This window comes from Branchiostoma floridae, chromosome 19 (assembly GCF_000003815.2).
Source record: "Branchiostoma floridae strain S238N-H82 chromosome 19, Bfl_VNyyK, whole genome shotgun sequence".
Lineage (NCBI taxonomy): Eukaryota > Metazoa > Chordata > Leptocardii > Amphioxiformes > Branchiostomatidae > Branchiostoma > Branchiostoma floridae.
In genome coordinates this window covers 6,432,406-6,456,875 of record NC_049997.1, presented here as the reverse complement: position 1 = coordinate 6,456,875, position 24,470 = coordinate 6,432,406, and the positions used below count along the sequence as shown (strand labels likewise).

The 24,470-nt window shown below is 40.5% G+C and overlaps 1 protein-coding gene across 1 annotated transcript; it reads left to right on the top strand.

The window, feature by feature from the left end:
- The first annotated feature begins 11,938 nt into the window (after positions 1-11,938).
- Positions 11,939-20,250, top strand: LOC118407132. Its single transcript, XM_035807552.1, has 15 exons — positions 11,939-11,962; positions 13,760-13,858; positions 14,369-14,467; positions 14,612-14,710; positions 15,070-15,138; positions 15,353-15,451; positions 15,927-16,176; positions 16,292-16,366; positions 16,737-17,638; positions 17,825-17,849; positions 18,029-18,145; positions 18,237-18,474; positions 18,896-19,041; positions 19,564-19,709; positions 20,242-20,250. The coding sequence occupies exons 1-15, from the start codon at positions 11,939-11,941 to the stop codon at positions 20,248-20,250; spliced, it is 2,397 nt and encodes a 798-aa protein (XP_035663445.1).
- The last annotated feature ends 4,220 nt before the right edge of the window (positions 20,251-24,470 follow it).

Sequence of the window (24,470 nt, the reverse complement as noted above, 5' to 3'; positions counted from 1 at the left end):
ATTTAAGAACTTTAAAGACACCTTCCTGAAAATGATGATTTCAAGAACTTCTTCTATCAGATTATGGGTCTATTTTGAGACTTATTTGCCTATTTTTAGAGAAGTTTCCAGTATAATTTTGACACAGATAAATTCTACGTTACTTCCCTGCCCCCCTCCCCACCTGTTGTTCTTTGTACTAGACGTAGTAGTAGTACTGTGTAACCAGGTCTTGTTCAGACATATCGGTCACTCTCCGACTCTTTGGTCGGATAGAAAAACATGTGCCTTATAGAGAGAAGTTTAGAAGGCATGGCATTCCTTCCTTTCTTCCAAATTATGGGGAAGTCTATTTAATACCTCGACGAAACAACGTAAGACCGTCTTGTAGTACTCGTTACAAGATTAGTAAGAGTGAAAACACATCCATGTCTGTATGTAATAATTTGTATCGAGGCAGTTTATGATTTTTCTAGATGTTGTGTAGAAAGCAACTTCCTTGTTGTAATCGGTGGAAATGTGATAGGGAGGGGGGGTGTTTACATCCGGGTCACCTGAAAAAGGGGGATTCCCCTTACCAGGTACTTTCACGGTGATGAGTGACGTCATTCCTAACCTGAAGTGTGGGGCTATCTTGCTTCTGTGGACCTGGAGTGCCTGATATTTAGTCGGTCCTTAGGCCACACCAATTTTATTTGTTGGTTCTCGGAATTAAAGAAAAAATACCATAGACTGGAAAAACATAATGATAACAAAACCTGTGGAAAATCATAAGAATCATTGATCCATCATTATGCTGTGGCAATTATTGGCACTCCTCTAACAGGGCTCGAAAGATTTTTTTTCTGCGTACCTGCACTGGTGCAGCTAACAAATTGAAAATTACCTGCACCAGACAAATTTTACCTGCACCACTAGGAAGTATGGATCATACTAAAATTGTTCAAGAACAGTCAATGCATGCTTGTAATAATCCACAGACACACATCATATGACATTTATGTATAAAATCCAGTACATGGACCAGTTCAGGTTAGGTGCAGGTAGATATATATATATGCAAACACCTGCACAGCTTCAATTTTACCTGCACTAACAGGCATATGCAGGACCTGGTGGTATTTTGAGCCCTGATGATGCTATCTGAATCTATGGTCAAACGAATAACAAGTTACGTAATTAAACAGGGGGAAATAAGTTAGGTAACAGACTTCATGACATTCCCCTCTGTACGATTTTTAACTAGTGAATGGAACAATAAAGGTTCAAACAAACAAACAAACAAGGACTGAAATTAACAAGTGCCCTTATATTAGTTTAATGCGATCTTAAATGTCTTGTACTCGTTACAACTTTTTTGAAGGTGAGGAGATGGCTAACAATTTGCTTACCATCGTGTAACTGTTTGTAGTTTTTGAAGACCAAGCAAACTATAAAATTTATGTAATGCTACTTATTACTATTAGATATGACACGAAAGAAGAAGAAATAGATAGTGTAGAAATCTATGATGGGTCAAAAGGGGGTTTCCCCAGCCTGACATTTATATATAATAAGGAACGGGTTTTCTGCGCGGGAATAATCTGTGCGCGCGGAAAAAAATTCTTACAGATAAATGTGACCCTGTGATATGATTTTCCATCTGTAATCAATTTTTTGTTTGAAAAACGTCCGATTTCAGGTCACTTGGGAAATGTTCAACTTGAAACTGAACATTTGAATATCACTTAGATTTGTCAGAAATACATGGATAAGTTTTGTATTGTAAAAGGTAACAACTTGAGGGTTTTCTGTATACACCTTTCCTCAAGCAAATTCTTTCACGTGCAAATTTCAAACTTTTGTTGCGCGTGAAAACATTTGGAAATTACTTTGAACTTGAAAGAACACTTGGTTTTGTAGTATTGAGTGCAATAATAGGATACTATATCCCAATTTGGGCCAAGGTAAGCCTTAAAACTTCCCAAAAGGTTTCAAATCCCTTGGGATCTTCTCTATTCTCAAGAGATCAGAAATTCAAACATAAATTTCAGTCCGTAAGAAAGCATGTTAAAATATACTGAAAGAGGGCTTAAGTTAAAATGTCAAAAATACCCATATTTCTTAAAAATCCACTTATGTCTAGTTTATACCCATTTAAAGAAAACGGTTGTTTCGTTGCTCTATGAAAGAAACCTCACATTTGGCCCCAGTTCCCTCCTTATTAAACCGGTAGCATGCAACAACTCAAATCTGTCCTTACCCTAACTTAAACTGCCGAACTGAAAGTAAATTTGACCAAAACAGGTAAGCTTAGACCCTACCTTGTCCCTTCTAACTCAAAAAGTCTTCAGATTGGGCTAAAGTCAGCCATACAGTACATGTATACGTCCAGTGATGTCATTCCCCGTATTATACATGTTTGTTTGTTTGAACCTTTACTTATTCATGAGAAGCTAAAATCGGCCAGCAGGCCGCTTTTCATTGATGTAAACTGAAGTGTGTTGCTGTCAATTGCTTCTGTGGAGTTCATATGCCTCATGTTGCAGCATAAGAGTTCATACATATACAATGTGCTGAAAACAGTTTTAGACTTGGAGTTACTAGTAGTGGAGGTATTTGGTGCTCATCATCACAATACTCAAGTATTTATTGTTTGTTTTTTGACAGGGCCAGCAAAAATTGTGACAGCAGAGTCAGTGAAAAGCTTTAAAACATGTTTGGATTTGTGCTAGATGAGGAAGAATTATCGTGAGTGACAGGAGGGTGACACTACAGGCAGCAAAGCCTCAATTAAGCCAGAAATCATCAGGTGTCAGGAAAGACAAACATTGCAGTTCTATCCTGCCACATACTTTCACCTGGAGCAGAACTTTACCAACTGATTCCTGATGGATGAAAGAAAGCAGAAAGAGAAGGTACATGTGCATATATATGTTTTGTGCCATGTTTAAGGTAACCGTTATGATTGAAATAATGACACTGTGAAAAACAATGTTTAATTTTAGATTTTATTCTAAAATACCAATGGATGTCGGATACTCCACCAAACATAATCCTATGTAGGTAGCTGGACCATTGTTTTGAGTATTACCCATACACAGGTTTTCACGGATAATTAAGGTCCAGACCTCAGATCCTGGGCCTGATCCTCTGGACCAGTGAGTGGACCGTACCAGTCCACCTGGTACCTGAATTTTCTGAACCGGTACCCTGGTGACTCCTTAGAAACATACATGACTTAATTTCACTGGACGCTTATGCAAACATAAAAAATCCATGCAGAATGCAAACATGAGAGTATATTTGTCATGAATAGGGGTGGGTACCGGTACAGAAAATTCAGGTCCAGGTCCGGTTCAGGTCCCAAGGATCAGGTCCGGACCTGAACCTGGACCTGATTCAGTATGACTCATACCAATGGTCCATTTCACTACAAAGAAATCTGTTTGGTGGAGTATTAGACTCACACTGGTGTTTTAAAATCCTACAACGCTAACTGCACCTGTACAATTGACTGTATTAAACTTGGTAGAAATGACTATAAACTCTACTCTACTTCACTCTTGTTATTTTCTTCCACCTGCAAGCGCCAAAACGTGTGAATGCCTGATCAAATAATATGTTAATTTTCTAATCGGTCCAACATCCGATCTACCTAATTTTTTCAGGTCCGGTTTTTCCGGACCGGTCCAATAAGAAAAAACGGTTTTGTACTGGTACGCTGTATCGATACCCAGCCCTAGTCATGAATGACCATTGCTGGCTGTTTGTGATGTTGCTACAGGCACTTTTGGAAGCTGCTGAAAATGATACAGATACAGTCAGAGTGAAGCAGCTGTTAGAGGAGGGAGTCAACCCTGAAGTCACTGATGTTCTGGTTAGTCATCTGATGTCTTCTTTATAGGGCCTTCACACTGAAACCAAATTTGGGGCCATTCCGAGTGGGACTTCCAAATGGACCTTATATCCCCTTCACACAAGAAGGAATGAGCCAGAATGCCGTCAGAATGAAAAGTCTTTTCTATTCGTGGGAATTCGTAGTGTATTCTCAAAATTCTTACTGCATTCAAGATATTCTTTTGACCAAATTCGGGCAGGATTCGAAGTGGCTAATGCCGTTTCGTTTCTCCATAGAATGAGATAAGAATGTTTCGAATAATGTTGCAATGCCACAGAATGTGGGCAGACTGCAGTTAGAATAGTTAGAATCCACTTGGAATGCCATTCGATATTTCTTCACTTCGAATGCACCTCGACAGTTTTTGACATGTCAAAAACTTTCGAGCCAGCTAAAAGAACAGGGACGAATATCTCGAGTGCAGTAAGAATGTTTAGAATACAGTACGAATTGCCAGGAATTGTCAGGAATAGAAAACGATTTTCCATTCTGACGGCATTCCGGCTCATTCGTGCTCTCGTCTGAAGGACTGGCTTAAGTCTGAAAAAACATGATTCAGAGTATTGTGTGTTTTGTGTCTGACAGGTGGCAGAAATAATAGTTGAATATTACACATGCATATGCATGTATCATGTTTACCTGATACATTGTGTACAATCGTTTTAGTAAAAATAAATGATGCCAGGTAAGATTTACGAACAAAATTGTGTGTTACATGTTGATTGTGGCTCATATTGCTTTGTACTTTTAAAACATGCAGGATGGTACATATGATACAATCATGTTGTAATCTGTTATTAAGAAAACTGCTGCAGCAGCTGTCTTTTGTAACCCACATCTCCTATCCAGAGCAGTCTGCTGGCACAGAGTAAATTGGAAGGGCATATAGATAACCCTAGCTGTTTCCCAGGATTGAAAAATGATGATGATGATATACATGTATACATGTACAAAATGTTGTCAAATTCTATGATAACCGAGTGGAATACCAGAAGATCTGGGCCATCTATGTAACAATCACTCTGAATGTGGCTGGCATTCAAGGCTCAGGGTTCTAGCCAGGATTTTATTTTAGCGTAGTGGGAATGGCATGGTAACATTTAGCGACTAATCAGGAGATTGGTGTGGAAGGGGGGGAGGGGTCTTGGTCCTTCCACAGTGAGATTTGAAGATGTAGAGTTAAAAGTTAGGATTTTGGGGTCAGTTTTGAGTGGCATATCATCATTTTTCATTGTGCAGACATTTATTTGTCATTGTTGAACAAGCAAATGACAGCAAAGCACCACTACACTAGTTAAAAATTAGCGAAGTGGCCTTATTTTAGCGTAGGGGTCGCAAATTTTAGCGTAGTGGCCCACTACACTAATTAAATGCACTAGCTAGAACCCTGAGGCTTAGGATTACTTGTGAACACAGCTTATCAGGACTTCCGGCTAGCTAAAATTGCTGTATAGCCACTTTGGAGGAGGTGTCTTTGCTTCAACTTGATACTGAATGGCCACTGGTAATTGACAGTTTTAGTAATTATCATGTCATGTCAGTCATCATATTTTCCTTAATGAGCCTGACTCTGACACCATATGTTGGCAGCATCAGTACATATTGTAACGCTGGGTCATCTTTATCCACCGGTAACCTATACAGTATTCGGCGGTATAAGCAGGATATTTTGGGATATCAATTCGATGGATGGTAGTTTCAAACTGCAATATTTTGAACATATTGCAACTTGAAACCACCGTCCATCAACTTGATATTCCTAAATATCCTGCCTTTTTCAGACAAAAGGAGATAGGTTACCCAGCGAATAAAGGTGTACCAGCGTTACATGTTGTAACTGTCCTGTTGCTATAATGAAGATCAATTATTCTGTTGTACATAACAGGACAGAACTCCCCTACATTGGGCAGTCTTGAAAGGCCACCATGAAACTGTATCAACTTTACTGGCAGCTGGTGCAGATGTGAATATACAAGACTACGAGGTGGGTACATAACTTACAGTTAGAGTTGTGGTGCATTGCATTTTTCTAATACGTAATAGTAACTGTTATACCATAAATTCAAAACTTCATAGTATTGTACTGGAATGCATTTTAAATAAGCAATGCCATCAATATCTGATACTTGCTGATCATCCCATGTTTTACAGAAAGGAACTCCCCTGCACCTGGCAGCTGGGAACGGCCACCATGAAACTGTATCAGCTTTACTGGCAGCTGGTGCAGATGTGAATATAAAGGGTTTTCAGGTACTTATTAAATTGGTATGTAATATAACTACAATATAGTCTGATAAAATTTCATGTACTGAAAGATATGCCAATGCTGCTATGCTGAATGTCCATCTTGTCTTGGCTTACAGGAAAAGGCACCATTGCACGAGGCAGCCTTATAAGCTTGAGAGGCCTGAATGAAACTGTTAACTTAATTGACTGTTTTACAGCAAAGAACTCCCCTGCACCTGGCGGCTGAGAGAGGCCACCATAAAACTGTATCAGCTTTACACAGAGCTGATGCAGATCATGTGAATGTACAGGACAGTCAGGTGGGTGGATCAACTGTGCAACATGCTGTTCTATGAATGATGTGAGATTTCACCCTTTATTGTAGTTGGATATTTGATATATGCAGTTACCCACCATCAAGGGTGTATTCAGTCTAACCTGTTGCCATGATGTTTTACAGCAAAAAACTCCCCTGCACCTGGCAGCTGAGAAAGGCCACCATGAAACTCTATCAGCTTTACTCACAGCTGGTGCAGATGTGAATGTACAGGACGATGAGGTAGGTAGATTGACTTGTAGTACATGGGGAGTGTACAAATGTGTTATTAAATTATGTCACATTGTTTCACAAAGAATCATTTAGCTGCAAAAGGCAGCCCTGTGGAGCCAACATGAAACTTACTGTATTCAGCTAATCAGACAGCTGGTGTATAGTAACAGTAACTGCATGGGGCAGTGTGCAAAATTGTTCAAGGCGTTTATTCTAGTTGTGGAATGGTAGTCAGTCTCAGTGACTAAGCTACAATAATACAAATGTCACCAACACAGACCAATCAGTTCATCCTGTTCCCACATATATGATATATACTGAGAACCTTATTTTTTCTTAATGTATTTGAAGGAGAGAAGTCCCCTGCACCTGGCAGTTGAGAATTGCCACCATGAAACTGTATCAGCTTTACTGGCAGCTGGTGCAGATGTGAATGTACAGGACAATGAGGTAGGTAGACTGCCAGACTGTGTTGCATAATATGGACTCATGATTCAATATTTCATTTGTTGTTTTCCAATAAAAATTGCTTTTCAGCTATATCACCATTATTAGTTTTCCTTCCACTGAAATCCATGTGTGATGTGTTTTACAGCAAAGATCTCCCCTGCACCTGGCAGTTGAGGATGGCCACCATGAAACTGTATCAGCTTTACTGGCAGCTGGTGCAGATGTGAATGTACAGGACAATAGGGTAGGTAGACTGCCAGACTGTGTTGCATAATATGGACTCATGATTCAATCAAATTATATTTCATTTCTTGTTTTCCAGAAAAATTACTTTTAAGCTATATCACCATTATCAGTGTTCCATCCACTGAAATCCTTGCGTGATTTGTTTAACAGCAAAAAACCCCCCTGCACCTGGTAATTGTGAAAGGCCACCATGAAACTGTATCAACTTTACTGGCAGCTGGTGCAGATGTAAATGTACAGGACAGTGAGGTAAGTAGATTGCCAGACTGTTGCTTAATTCTCTTCGCCAAAAATTTTAAATTTTTTTTGGTTATATTGGTCTATATGTAGGTCAACAGCATATAACTCGAGAAATGGTGGATGGGACTTTTTTTTTTTTGTAGGTGTGTAGCGGTTGTCAAAAGGCATGTCTTATTTGAAAAAGGTTTACCTGGCGTTTTCCTACGGTACAGCAGCAAGCTTGGTATTTTTTCGCGGTTTGTTTAGAGAAGCATAAGTCAAAATGCAGCTGGGCGATTTCCACGATATTTGGTAGGTGTGTAGCGGAATTTGGAAAGGATTGTCAATTGCGAGAATGGTTTAGCTAGCTTTTACCTATGGTGCTGTAGCTGGCTTTGTATGTAAGTGCGTTTGTCTTTATACAAGATAACTCGAGATGTTCTTGATGGATGTTAATGATATTTGGTGGATAGGTTGATGGCAATTTGCTGCCCCTACGGCCGATGAGGCTATGGGACCGGTGAGGTGAGTGAGGTGAGGTAGGGGACACAAAAAGGAAGGTCAAGTTTGATAATGGGCCTCTTGGTGACTTGTTTTGGTACTGCAAGTGAGCGTCAAAGTGCCAGGTTCATGATTTTTAAGTGGTGGATAGCTGTTTGAACTAGGAGTAAATTGTGTAATTTGGGGCCCCCTAGCAGCTTGTTTGGAACTGCAGTAGGTCTTACAATTCGTAACTTTTAAGAAGGATAATTCCAGAGAGGATTGATGGATATTCTTTGTTTTTGGTAGGTACAATGTAGGTACTTTGTGTGATTATCAACATAATGAGATGCTAATTATGTAAATCACTATCTATTTAATATAATTACTTAGGGAAACTTATCCTGGAGAAGCACATAGGTTGGAACTGTATGATACATGCGCTTCTCTGCTGGTGTCTTTAGATTGAGGTCAGTAGGTCAATAGACAGTTGACATTATTGTAGTTGCCATGCATACTAAGTATGGTGCTCAGTTGAAGCTGTTACTGTCTTGGGCATTAATGTCCTAAAAATGTCACTCTAAGATAATAAGTCCGTTGCCTTGTGCCGACATGGAAATTAAGACCCAGAAAGGGGATCGTTCAAATCACGAATACTCTGTTTTTTTTAATGTCACTGCCAGTTGGACAACTGTGAATTCAACCAAAATTCGTGGAAGCTTACTTGTAATTATCGCTGTGCTGTCCGGGAAGGAGAAGGTAAGAACTGACTCAAACTCGCTCTTGTAACAGTCCAGAATGGCACGGTGCGTGAACCTCCCCCACCACCTGATTGTTTTGATTTCGTCGCGCGGTTCACTCGCAGGCATTTAGCTCATTCATATGTTCCGTCTCCTGGGGACTATGGCTTTGAAGACAGCTCACAATGCCACTTACAGATCCATGAAAGTAGTTGTCAACAACAACGGACTGAACTCCAGAATGGCGGGGTGATTATTTACCGCTGATAGGACCGAGGTTCACGGAGCAAAATGGCTGGCTAGAAGATTCCGATCTGGGATGTCGACAATCTCAGAACGAGGCCATTACGTCATCGGCCAGTGCGTCGGGAGAGAGAAGGAGAGCGCGAAGTTCAAACGAAGGTCATATTAGGCGGATAAATGTAAAAATTGACGCAAATCAACTTTTTAATGATTACGTAAAATACTGGAAAATAATGAATTGAAGATTCTCTTATGTTGTCTTTTAAGTAAACACCCAAGACATGGTTTTCAGTTGTGCCATGCTGCAGTTGCTATACACTCGTTCTCATTGAAATGTCGAAAATAGCATGTTTTTGGTCGAAAAATAAATCGGCTTTATTTTCAGTGAAAACTACCTGGTTGTTTAGGGAAATTCCTCTTTTAACCATAGCCAAAAAATGGCAACTTATTATTTTCGGTCCCATTTGTAATACATTGCAGGGCAGGTAACAAACGTTACCGGTAACGTTTGTTACAACAGTAGACTTTACCCTGTTTTCTGAAAGGACTTACCTCATTGACTACATCATTTAGGTATAAGTGGATGTCCCTAGGGACATTTGAAAAGTGGGCAGCTTTTTTACACCAGGTCAAATAGAAAGCTTAGACAGCATCGAACAATGGTAACGTTTGTTACAGTCATTTCTGTACAACATTTTGTTAAGCAAGGTGGGATACAAATGACAGTCAACAACCCTTTCTTGTTTCTTTCAAAAGCCAGAAAAACTGTACAGCGTCACAAAAACGGTCATTTCTAGTCTTATACGTGGATGATATAACCGTGGCAACCATCGTACTCGTGGTGGTAACGTTTGTTACCGAATCTGGCGACAGGCATCAACCACCTCACACAGCCTCCAAGATCAGTGACAGTGGTCTGACGTGATCAGACAGAGGGCCTGGTCAGCTGGTTTCACCTACCGAACAATCATTCTGGGAACTGAATTGTTACATTGGGGCTACTATTTGAATTCTTCGTTTCCTCTCAGGCGACAGCCAATTTTTTTGGGTGGGAAATCCCATCCATGGCTATAATAATCTTCTAAGCCATCAACCAATACAAATGTTGTGGTGCATCTTTTGTAAAACATTACAGGGGTTGTGGAAAAATGAAGGAACCAGTGATGTTGTCTACAATTTGCTCCACATCAAGCATAAAGTCAGGCGACAGCATTTCGACATTTAAATGAGAACGAGCCTACTGGTATAATGTGGGTCTGTATACATGTATATGTCACCAGATTAACTTGAGGGGGGTTGGACTTGAGAAGTCCCTGTGGAAACTAAGGAAGGTCAAGTTGAAAATGGTTTACCTGCCATATTTCTACGGTACTGCAGTAGAATGTATGTCTGTTTGTAAACAACAACACCCGAGGTTAGATGGGATGGATAAATGGAATTTTCGACTGATACAAACACATGTTCATGCTGAGTCGTTTGCTTTTGTGGTAGATGCTCTTTAGTACTACATGAATGAGACCTAATAGTCTTGAACAAAGGCATGATTATTTGGCGATATGTGTTCTTGGAACTCTAGTATTGACTCATGATTCAATAATTACATTTTATTTGCTGTTTTCCAGAAAAAAGTACTTTTAAGCTATATCACCATTATCAGTTTTCCTTCCACTGAAATCCATGTGTGATGTGTTTGATTTTACAGCCAAGAACTCTCCTGCACCTTGCAATTGAGAATGGTCGACTGCCATTATTTGTATCAACTCTATCAAGTTAATACAAATAACAAACAAAAGTGGTGACAACAACAACCTTGTGGCGCACCTGCCAGTACATCATGCGGCTTTGATAAACAGGGACCCCATTTCACCCTTTGAGATCTACCTTCTAAGTAGCTACTGATTAATGTCCATAGTGATTGTCTGATACCCTGAAGTCGACGAAAATTTCGTGTATGTCTAACTTAGGTCAAGGTATTAAGTGCCTCATGCCAAGACTGTAGTATGTGAATAAGGGCCGTGACAGTAGATCGTTTTGCCAAGACCTTGCTGACGCAGCTTACCAAGGAGATCTGCCGGTACTCCGCGGGAAAGCATGGTCTTGCCTTTTTTGGGACTGCTCTAACAAGAGCGTCTTTCCAAGGCCGCGGGAAGGTACCGTGTCCAATACATTTGCACAAGTCGCATATAATTGGGGCCAGTTCCTCATGGAACTGTTTCAGAAGCCATGGTGGAATATTATTTGGCCCAGCAGCCTTTTTCCCCATTCAGCTGACGTAGTTTCAACTTGATTTGACCAATGGAAAAGAGTGAAAGACCATTTTGTGACAACATTTGCTCAACGCTCTGTTCTGTAGGGACATCGTGAATCACCTGATTCCAAACTGACGCAAAGTGATCGGCTAGGGTGTCACATTATTCCCGCTGTAGTGTAGAGTGGAAGGGTCCGTAGTGTTAACATTTTTATAACAAACTAAGAATTTGAGTTCATCAACTGGTGAACTTCACTGTAACAACTTTGTAGAACCGATGTTTGGCACTTTTTACAAGTTTTGCCACTGTGTTCCTCAGCTTAGAATAGGATTCTGTATTTACAGCGCGGAAAGCCTGCTGTCTCGCCACGATTAGTTCCTTTATTGTAACAGTGATCCACGGTTTGTCGTTGTTTGTGACTTTGACCCTTCTCATAGGAACAGCATTGTCCAAAATCATTCCAAGCATTGTTGTTAGTATGGTAGCTTTAGACTCTGGATCAGGCGTGTTCATACACAGGTGAGACATCCGTAGTATTCAACAACAGACCCAACCGCCTCATTCCTTCAGGTGTGCATTGTCTACGGGTGATGTAACGAAGCAGTTTGGTTGACCACGTTCCAGATGACGACAAGATAGACTGATGGTCAGAGGAGCCGATTGGAGGCAGGTGAACATGAGGTGGATACATGACGTGAAGGTTTGTGATGATAGAATCCAGCCGGCTGTCACCCCTGGTCGCCATAGTGATGACTTGCTTCAGCCTATATCTGGAGCATAACTGTTGATACATGTACTTGTTGGTGTCCCCAAGAATGATTCCTTGTTGGGAGTATTTGCACTCAATGTACTCCAGGCATCAACTCAGGTAATCAGTTAAGTCATTGTCACTTCTTGAGGTAGCTGATGACCTAGGTGGGTTGTACACCGCCCCAGCGATCAGACAGTTTTGACCACGGGGTAGTCGGGCAGGTCTAATCCATATTTAGCCAAAGGGCCTCAAAACCCTCTTCCTCAATTTCTACAAGCCGTTTGGCTTGCAGACCAGAACTGGTGTTAGAGCGACACCACCGCCACCTCTACTTTCACGGTCGCGTCAAAGCGCAGTATACCCCGGAAGTGAGACAATCGAGTCAGGGATATCATCGTTCACTAATATTTCACTAATAATAGCAACAATGCTAGCGTTGTTGGCATGACACACTATAAAGCTCGTCAGTCTTTTGACGGAGGGAGCGAACATTAGCGAGTAGAAAACCAGGGAGACCTGAACCTTGGTTTTAAACGACTTTATCAGCTGAATCGTCTGGTATGCAGGTTTGTTGTGTTTACCTGCCATGGATTTGCATGCGAAGGAAGCAGATATGGACGCTGACCTGTTTCCAACAATTGCTTTTATTTGTCGGATACAGTTTTTGCCCCCTTACATCCTCTGGGTAGGTAGATTGCCAGGCTGTGTTGCATAATATTGACTCATGATTCAATAATTAGATTTCATTTGTTGTTTTCCAGAAAAATTACTTTTAACGGTGCACACCCCAACACGTCGGTAGAACGTACTGCGCCTGCGCGAACACTGGTTGCTTTTTTAACGTTGCATTGAAATCCCGCTTGTTGCAAAGTATATATTAAAGACATGGTTTCATGTAAAACGTACACGGAGTTTTACCCTTATATACGCACACACTTTCTTAAGTACGGACTTTAGTAAACCGGGAGATTAGTATGTGTATACTTTTCGCGCAGGCGCAGTACGTTCCGGTGACGTGATGCACACCCCAGTTCTTCCGCGACCGGGGTCTGTGGTAGTGCGCGACAAAAAAGTGACAAAAGGCTTCCGAGGGTCCGTGTTTGAGTTGACATTTCTCATTATTTCCTGCGAAATGACAAATGGTTACATGGCTGAAAAGCGTAGGAAATGGTGTGTTTTGGGTGCAAATTGTGTTTTGGTCCGCACCTTACTTCTGGGATATTTCTACGACTGAATGTTAAGAGGCCCATGACCTAGATTGACCTCTAGATCTGAAGCGCTGTGTTAAGCCAAGTTGCAATGCCGCGCGCCGAGGATGATTTAAAAAACTGTACTAGAATTTTCTTTATAATTGGCTAGATTACTCGATAGATTTTCCTCTTTCTGGCATTATCAGTCGTGCTTGCCGGAAAAAATCTTAATCTGTTTTATATCCAATGCGAAAATGCCCGATTTTGTGCATCATTTTTGACATGAAAATACTTTTTTCCCTATAATTTTTCAAAATGAGAGAAGTTGAAGGATCGAAACTCAGCTGGTCTTGTAGCTGAAGGAATATCCTCTCACCCCATGTACAGTTATTTTGCTTCAGGATAATTCCCTGGAAGAGATGGTCACTATAGACTTGAGGGTGTGCTGCCTCCATTTGAAACCCCAAATAAACTGGGGTGTGCCCCCTTAAGCTATATCACCATTATCAGTTTTCCTACCACTGAAATCCATGCTTATGTGTGATGTGTTTTACAGCAAAGAACCCCCCTGCACCTGGCAGTTGGGAATGGCCACCATGAAACTGTGTCATCTTTACTGACAGCTTGTGCAGAAGTGAACACAAGAGACAGTGAGGTAGGTGCTGTAGATTGACAGTGTTACATTGGTTCGTAATGGTTCCATGATTGATTTCAATTATTGTTTTTCAGGACACTGTACTATTAGATACACATGTACAAAATGTATTTAAGTTCTTCCTCCACTGAAAGTTCAGCTGATGTGTTTTACAGCAAAGAACTGCCCTGCACCTGGCAGCTGAGAATGACCACCATGAAACTGTATCAGCTTTACTGACAGCTGGTGCAGAAGTGAACGTACTGGATAGTCAGGTATTGACTATATATTGTGCTGTATGTCATGTTACTGTACCATCATGTGAGATTTCGTTTTTTTTAAATTGAGGTTTTTCAAAGCAAGTCCACATGACCTGACCTCTAGGCCATGAACTGAATTTCTCCTTATCTTGTAGTGGATGATACAAGTAGTAGACACAAGGCTTGAAGCAAATTGCCATCAATATCAGCACTAGTACAAATGTACATGTACATGTATGTCAGTCTAACATGCTGCCATGATGTTTTACAGCAAAGAACTCCACTGCACCTGGCAGCTGAGAATGACCACCCTGAAACTGTATCAGCTTTACTGACAGCTGGTGCAGAAGTGAACGTACTGGATAGTCAGGTGGGTAGATCAACTGTTGCGGTGCAACACAGCATGTTGCTGTTTTATCGTGTGAGATTTCACCTTCACATTGTAACGGTTGGATATTTTCTAAGCCACCAGCAAGGGTATGTCATTGTAACCTGTTGGCATGATGTTTTACAGCAAATGACTCCTCTGCACCTAGCAGCTGAGAGAGGCCACCATGAAACTGTGTCAGCTTTACTGACGGCTGGTGCAGATGTGAATGTACTGGATAGTCAGGTGCGTAGATCAACTGTTGCATCACAGTTAACTTAGTATGTTGCTGTATCATCATGTGAGATTTCACCTCTACATTGTAGTAGGATTTTTTATGCACATACACAAATGTACTAGTAGTAGCCACAAGCGAATTCCCACCACCACCAACATCTGTACTTGTATAGTAATTCCCATCCATCCACCACAACCTGCTGTACATCACATACTCCTGCTGGAGTAGCATATTGTATGGGATGCCACCTTTTACTTGTACCAAGACCTTTAATTTCTCAGTGAATCTTTATTGTGTAGATTTAAGCAATGACTTGTCATACATGTATACAAAATGTATACTGAAGACCATCTGATGTGTTTCACAGCAAATGACTCCCCTGCACCTGGCAGCTGGGAAAGGCCACCATATTTTTGTGAGCAGACGGGACAGGCTGGTAGGTACAATGTACATGTAGATTGACTAGTATACAATGATATTGTGTTGCATCTTGTGTTGTCACTCTATAGTCAGACTATACATGTATAATGATAATAATTGTAATTGTATTAGCAAATTGCCATCAACATTCACTTCATTGAAAGTCAGTTTCTGCACTGAAGACCACCAGTTTTCCTTCCACTGAAATCCATGTGTGATGTGTTTTACAGCCAAGAACCCCCCTGCACCTGGCAGTTGGGAAAGGCCACCCTGAAACTGTATCAGCTTTACTGACAGCTGGTGCTGATGTGAATGTACAGGACAATAGGGTAGGTGGAATGACAGTGCATCACATACTCCTTTATGGTACATGTAAGATTTCAGATGGATATCATAGTGGAGTTGTAAATTTTTGCAATGTCTTGTGTCATTTTTGCAGTTTTATGGTGACCTCTCTAGCATGAAATTGAGAAACTGCTTTTCCAATTTGTAACAGAACAGTACGAAAGAATGGCTTCAAGTAAAACACAAAATTTAACCTTAAACAAATTATTATGCTTAAGATTCTTTTCCCTTTTTCTTTCCACTACAAAATCAAGTCCTACAGTCACTTGTAGTGACTGTACAACATGTACAATCAAATTGAATTACCTTCAAAATTAAGTGTAATTACTTTATGACTGTCACTACTGGCACGTAATAGTGCTGTACAGCAATGATTACAATACAGTAATATACAGTAACTGTTGTAATCGACCCATTACATGTGCTTTATGGGAACAAAGTATTATGATATCATTGCAGGGCTTCACCCCCATTCAGTATGCAACTAAAACAGGTCACTCCAAGTGTGTAGAAGTACTGTTGCAGCACAAGGCAGATAAAGATGGCCAGAAGAAGGTACTGGACACCATTCTCAGCCGGCTGGAGGAGACAGATGTAAGGCTGCTGATGCGGGTGTGGTCTGCACGTACCGGTAAACAGGAAATTCCTGGGCCTAAAGTGCCAGCTGACTTGATCAGGGACATGATGAAGAGTGAATACATCACAACGGGTATGTACATTTTGTAGCTACCCAGATTTTCTAACTGTCAATTAACCATATTGAAAATTGCAGAATATTGGTTTTAACTTAACTATTTTGTCTAAGCTTTATTTGACCATTCCAGGTGACCTCAGAATGCTGGGAAAGGACATGCTGGCAGCTGGGATCAGCTTTCCTGCTATTGTACAGGACATTCCAGGTTGGTTTTAATTCAAATTTAAGTAAACCTATTCTCTGGTGAAATAAATGCTTGTTGCAACTTGTAAGATCTTCAAGGTTCGAAACAAAATTAATGTGAAAACAAGACAGCAAGCATTACAAAGAACATTGAATTTGTTAGAAAATTTTTCCCTCTTTTTGATTCAGTCATCCTGGATTCTTCATGATGGTCTAAGATATAATTTACAGTGGGTGTGATGCGCTGTCCCAGTTTCTTGCCTTAAAATTTTTAACATGTATCAGTTTTAGGTCTTGAGTGGCCTCCAAGAGTGAAACATATATTGAGGCTTTAACGTACCAACTGTCAAACATCATGTTTGTTTTCTAATGTTGATGCCAATGTTTTGCAGGTGTACCAGATGAGTTGAAGCACACAAGGACAATGGAAGCTGAAGTAGGACCCGAGGGTGGAGAGTTGGAGATTCCTGGTCTTGTCAGACTTGTTGTACCACCTGGCATCCTTCAGCAAGACACAGTGATAACAATCTCTACCGTAGATGTTGCTGCTATCCTCAGGGATCCTGAGAGTGTAAACTGGATCTCTGGCTACCCCTGGTCCCTGGGTGAGGACGCCTGTCTACGCGAGCTACTGGATCAGGTGCTGTTCTCCCCAGCTGTTGATGTCAACCTACATGGTGCACAGCTGAATGGACCAGTGAAGGTGCAGACGTGGCGACCTCCAGGTTCTGAAGGGATGGGGTGTCTTCTCCTGAAGCATCATGATGGAGAAGGCTGGACAGATATCACTGCTTCAACAGTGCACCAGATATATTCGGACAAGATATCAACTTTCCTGCAGACATTCAGTCCTTTGACCATTTTGTGGACTCCTTTAGATACATTGATCACAGTGGGAAAGATGGTGGTAGCTGCACTATCGTCAAGAACTCTAAACTGTCGATTTACTGGATACATCAAGCCCCACACAGGCGGTGTGGAATTCCATGTTATCTGTAGAGACCGCAGCATAAAGGCAGACGACTACAAACCAGATTTCACCTTGTGTGGAAGTAACAAAGCAATGTTCGATCTTTATCATGGCAATCGTGTTGATGTCACTGTAAGCATCCTTCAAGGCCAGAAAAGATCCAGACAGATGAAGCTACGTGCCCAGCAGTGCTGTGAAGATGAAGGCCAGAGTGTCCAGATGGTTCTGGATAGGCCCAATGGGAAGCCTGTGAAGGGGGACGTGACCATAAGAAACATTCAAGAGCGACCACCTGAAACTGTATGTGAGTTCAGTTTCTGGGAGGTAAGAGATTGTCTTTAGTAGACTTGTTGTAAAAAGAAGCCTTCCTGCTGAAGGATGCCTTATAGCACTCATGTACATTTTACTAAATCTTGGTGTAACTCTGTGTTCATGCAAGTTTTTATCACAATATGATCATTATTATAATATTAATACAATCAAACTATATCAAATATTGTTTATTTCCAGTGCCTAGAGGGTGACATTTTGACAAGTGGGTATTTTTTTTTCTTTTGAGTTTAAACCCAATTCTTGTGATTGTCATGATAAAACATTTTAGTACCGAAAAAAACGATTATATTTCTGCAAGCACTGCTGGTCATTTAGATACTAAAATACTGTAAAACAGTACATTCATGCTGCATGATTACATTATAATATATTCTCTAACAGCAAACACAGCATGTGTTCACCAAGGTGCCGGTAACACTCACAAGATGCAAACCCATCCCAAAAGATTGCAAGCTCAGGCTGCACCAACTGACATCAGGACTGACTCCAGTGCAACAGGTAGGAATCGGACAATTAGTAAACTGTGTCATTTGTCCATGACAAATTTTAAATTTCTAGCAAACACCATTCCAATTGTTTCATTTTGCAGCTGTGGCTTGGTGCATCCCCATTGTTGTTGAACTGAAGCCACCCTGGAGGGAGCTAGGGACAAACCTGGGCCTGTCTGATGCTGACATTGAGCGAATCAGACAGAGGCACCAAGATGACACAGGGAGATGCTGTTTGGCAGTGCTGGAGGAGTGGCTACATCTGTCTGGTACCAAAGCAACAGTAGAGGGACTGAAGACTGCGCTGTACTTAGCAGGACAGACGGAAATTGTGGAGAGGTTGACTACAATGTAATTATTTATACTAATTATCCTGTCTTTGTCATGAGGTACAGTGTAGTGCATGTAGTGCAGCTTGAGCCTAATTTGTATTATCTTATTACAGTACTTTCAAAGCAGGATACTATATATTTGTCAGTTGATGGTATGTATTAAATGAACTATTGATTGCACACAACTGTGCAATATTAAGTTATACTCAGAATTGTACAAGACTACAACTTCTTGAGCTAGTTAAACTGTAATTTCCAACACAAAAATTGGACTCACCTATTTGGACTCGCCCAAATTTTCGAAAGTTTTGTGTTGGAACTGTTTTAACAAGTTCAAGAATGACTAAAACCAACACAGATGAACGTTTAAGTTAAGACTACAACTTATATGCAACTAATGAGAACCATTCAATTGCTGTGACTCACAGGGAGCAGTCAATGAGAGGGAAATTGCTGGAGTTGCAGAGTGAAGTGACAGACATCGTTCATCCCAACTTTCCCAACCTGAACTTCGTCCCAGACAAGAACAAGGAGGCTGATGAGAGGAGGATAGAGCTCAACCGGAGGACACTCCGTGAGGAGGTTTTCTCTAACAGTTTCAACTTTAGCCTTGATTCAGTCATACTTGATCGCATACAAGAAAGAAAGAAGTCAGTGTGCCGCATCAACTGGCCGGGGGGTTCAGGAACTGGGTTCCTGTTGAGTAAGGGAAAGGTTCTCACTTGTTACCATGTGTATAGATTGATGAACAGGGCCTTATGGTCAGTTCATGAAGCTAGTCAGTACACTGCAACATTCTTTGTGTCTACTGGAAGGGAATACAAAGTTCCCTTTGAATCCCCTGCAGCTCTGCTCAAATGCTATAGCGAGGATCTAGATTATGCTATACTGCAGCTAGCAGTTGAAGATGAGATGGAAAGAAATCTTGAAAGTTTGCCTCTCCTTGCACATTCAATCTCAGAGAGTGAGGATAGCAGAAAGATGGTTGTTCTTGTGGGCCATCCTTATGGCGGCAATAAGATAATTGACTTTGGCTGTATTGCTGGGGTGGTTCGGCGATACATTGTCCATGTTCGCTTTCCCAATATGATCCAAGATGATGAACAGAAGCCCCTGTACGACACCAGTGTCATGTTCCACGGCTCCTCAGGCTCCCCAGGGTTTGACACGTATGGTAATGTGGTGCTCATGCACACCAGAGGATTCCCAGATGCTAGCAGTAAGAGCCTCATTGAGCGTGGGGTACGTCTATCTGCCATTAGAGACCATGCACGTCAAAACCTGGCACCTGATGTTTTCAATGAAATCTTCCCAGCTACCTCTGAGCAGGTTGCTGTCTCTCTGGCTTCTGTCTCAATCAGCTAAAACTGAACAATCATGTCTTGAATTATGCAGATTAGGGCTTCATGCAGGAAAACTGATGTATACTGCAGCTACTGATGTGTGTTATTGAGATTTAGACGATAAAGAATACATTCCACAAACTTGTAATGTCCAGACAGTTTCATAACTTTGTTTACCCAAGGAGGTTAAAAAAACCTCGGTTTTTTTAATACCTTTCAATAAGGCAATAAACATGTAATGCATAGTTCAGATAAGTAGAAAATGAGGGTAAATCTGTATATACTGTACATAGAATTGAGAATGTTTTTATTATATATAATAAGTAATTTGTGAAGCTATGCAACAATGCTAACCATTTAGTTTAAGTGAGGCTGAGTGATAGCATGTAGAATGATTGGGGAATCTCTTTTCTGTAGAAATGTTTCCACAGGTTGTATGAAAATTTGTTATGTACGGTAAATTATTCCTATGTTACAATGTTATTTGAGAGTTGATGCAACCAAAACTTTTCTTAAATCTGATTTCTTGTGTCACCTGAAATGGTAATCATTAGGATAATGTATGTTGTAAATTTTATTGATGAAAGAAAATGTAATAATTATACAGTTTGGCACCTTTTGTACAGAGTTTGTAATATTTTTCATGGTACTATATATTACTGTAATTCACTTTGTCTTCTTGGTACCAAACTTTCACGGTCTGAGAAAATTGAACTTGTTCTCGGAACTAAATGTTCACGGTGGCAGCAGGTGCGCATGAAAAAGACTCTTGCAGTATTATTTGTTGTCAGTAATGATAAGTTCACGTTACACTAACTTACAGTCGTCACAGTGAAAACCTTGAACATTGTGTAGTGCTACATTGAAAAAAATCAGGAATTACAGTATACAAGAAGAGGATATTATGTAAGAAAGTTTTGATGAAACATTATTTAATCAGAGATTAGAAGATATTTTTTGTAATCAAGAAACCAAGAGAATGTATTGAGAGAAATGGTCATTTTGTTGAATCATTGTTGAAAGAAAACAAATTCACAACAGTCTGGAGAATAGAAGTCATTTTCAATATGAACTTTGTTGAAAGCTAAAGCCACATAACGTAATGTCACTGCAGTAACAGTATTGTATTATCACTTGGAAACCGATTGAAAATGGGAATGCATCATTATGTAAATTGTTTGCTTTAACAGTTCAAATAGAGTTTGTACTTGTGTCTTCGTACAAGCTATGATGGCCATTTCTGCCTGGCATCTTATAGCCAGACTTTGTGATTGACAAGATTTTTACATTGTGCTATTGCTGCTATGCCTAAGCAGGTGAGTATATATAATACTCAGTCGTTAAATGTTTTAAGAAATTTTAGTTTTTGGCGCTTTCTATACTGTTTGGTAACATGTCTGTTTTGCTATATGCAGGACCCTGTTGCAGAACGTTTGTGTAGAAAATTATTCGACTTACAATGAAAGGTGATGCATTAGTTCATTTTTTGCCTTTTTACCATTTTGTTGGGATATAAACAAGCATGTGTCACAACCTACAACGCTGTCATGCATTCTCCATACGGCATACAATGTTGAAAGTGTGTACTGTGACGAATTTGCACACTGCCTTTGGTTGATTTGGATAACATATTTTACAAGTAAGTACACAATAAAATTATAAAAAAAAACTACAAAGAAAGTCTCTGATGATTCATACATCTGAGAATACTAGTTAGTTTACGTAAACAGTAAACATAAAGTCAAAATTGTACCTGCACATGCTTGGTTATGTAACCGATACTAGTGCTAGAAAATGGCTTTCAGTGAATATTATTTGACAGCAATATGTCTTAGTCTGTGCTTGCAGTTTCTGACTTTCAGTCAATAAGAGTAGACATCTTTCTATTAAGTCAGCATTAAGTCATCAAAATATCTCGATGTTAACGATCATAGGCTTTCAGTTATGAAAAAAAAGACCCATCCTAAGAGATCAGGTCAGCAGCTAGCTATAGATATAGTCAGCGGGGGTTGCCTCGCAACCATTTCGAACGTTCGGTCACTGTTCGAATGTCCGACGATTGAGAGTAAAGTGCCCTTGAACATTTTGAATATTTCATAGAAAACAGCTCTAAAATGCTATACCTTCTTCGATCGGGACAATTAATTTCTACGTACAAATAGTAAATCTTCGTTGCGTTAAGTATCTAGCACACAAAGCACAGACGAGCGCTCTTGCGAATTTAGTTTGTGGGCAAGTTAAAAAGCAAGGTCAGCGCGCACAGTACCGTATTGACATTTGACGGTAACTTCCCCAAATCCGTACATGTTTACCTAGTATGTCCTGGTTCAACAAAGCTTCAACAGAAATGATAGACAAAGACAACAAATACCGCTTTGTTGACGTTGGAAACATTTTTCAACTCTTTTCACGTAATATCTTCTCTAACGTTAACGTTACCAACTCACGCCACACTGCTAGTCTGGTCGGATCGCTTCGTCCTTTCCCTCCTTCCGTATACGTAGTGAAAAAAAAGTTCCATGACTTCCATCCCATGGTAAGGTCAGTCCGAACAACGATGTTGTTGATGTTGAACATTCCCGGTGATGGAAAAAATCCCATCACTCCAGAAATGCTCCGAGTCCCCAATGTTTCAACAACCATTTTAACCTTGTTGACAGAAAAACAGAACGGCCTGTTCAGCTTTCGAACTACGCTGCCTTTATTTAGCAATAAAATACGTCACTAAGATGTGAACCAATCAGTATCAAATATTCCATGTGACGTTTTATTACACAGAACGCTTATTCGGAAATAAAAGCGTCATCACGGCGTAAACCAATCAGCATCGTTGTTTTACATGTCGTCAGTGTTGACGTCGTTACGTGTCAAAAGCGACACCTATTAGCTGAGGTGAAAAGTGCAGCCACGGTGACATGGATCAAAAGCGACGCCTAGCAACTGATTCCAGTATTGCGTAAAACGTTTATCTGATACCATTCTTCGTAACTTTCAATCTCTTTCACCTAGAAAATTTAGTTCAGTTGCAGAGTTTGCACAATTCATCACTTTTCCTTGGATGTTTTGTAGGAAGAATACACACATTTTTATCTAACTTTATAAACAGTTTATATAACAGTTTATAAACAAACAGGATTACTATCTCTCATGACACACGAGAAAATTCCATAAGACTAATAACATCATATTTACTGGAGAAAAACTAGATAAGCCTAAATCATCAGCAATATTGCACACAATAATCAGGAAAAAATCAAGGTATGCAAAACAAAACAGCCATATTAGTACGTTTTTGTCATTTCAGAACAATGCAAATTTAAATTGATAATTTCACACACCAAGTCCTTGAAACTCTTACTACACGGATTCAGGGCATCAGGGTATTTACAAATGTTTTTAACACATGACATAATGTAAGTATATCGTAGCACACATGATATAACCTAAAGACATAGCTTAAATGTGTCAGCTATTCTAACTAGTATTCACTGAAGTAAGACCAGAGAAACGCAAATCACTATTATTACACACAATATTGACAAAAATTCAAACAAACCAGGTTAGCCATAATGGCATGTTTCTAGCACTTCAGGTTACAATGCAGATTCATTATGTTTTGAAACAGATTGATTTAAACCCATAATACATGTCTATTGTAACACACATACCATTAAAGTAACATAGCATACAAATGTACTTTAAATATAAATGTATTTTACTATCTATAAAATGTACAGAAAGAAACTGTATGTACTTGACAGAGATACTTAACCAGTATATTCATCGAAGTAAAACTAAATCGGAAATACAACACACGAAACAAAGATAAGAAAATCTTAAGTGGTAATTCCAGAGACCACCACGCCGAGTTGACATCTTTAAGTGGTTTTGTTTCTGTCTGTCAGTCTCTCTTTCTCTCAACTAACAAACAGTTTGTTCGCATTTACTTAAAATGTTAATCAATGCAATCCCTGTTGTTTTACACAGAGCAGTCGCCACATGCCCATGTGTAAGCACCCTTATTAGGAGGGCTGACTGGCAGGCAGCTCATGTGGAAGATCCTCCGGCATGCCTTGCACCTCTCCATCCTTCCCAGACGCCCAACGTGTTGGCAGCGGCAGACCAGTGAGATTTGGTGTGCCTTGGTTGGACCGACCCTCACTCTGCGGCTGGTCAGACGTGGAAACGGTGTGAGTTTCCCTTGTTTGTAGCACATCTCCAAATGGCTCCTCATCTTCCTGTCGTCGTACACTACCCTGCTCACGTCTTGCCCCTCTGCGATGTCCACTGCCCAGGCGATGACGAACAGCCCACTATCGTTCTCATCCCATTGATGCTGTACCTCCGGTACCAAGACGGCCAGGACGTTTGTTTCCTGGTCAACAAACGCGGCGTAAGACTGGCAAAGCTGAATCTGCAGAGACTTGCTCATGGCGACACCAAGGCTGTCAAACAGACACACCTGTCCGTCTGTGTAAGACGACAGCACCCAGTGCATGGTACCGCTACCGCTGTGGTGGATCTGTAGCCCCTCCCCGGTCAGCTTGGCAAACCCCACGTCATAGAGACCGATGGTGGGGTCTTCCAGCCCTTGGAGTGTAGGGTACTGGCGGTGGAGCAGGCGCTGCGCAGCTTGGATGTGGTTGTACGTCAGCATCTT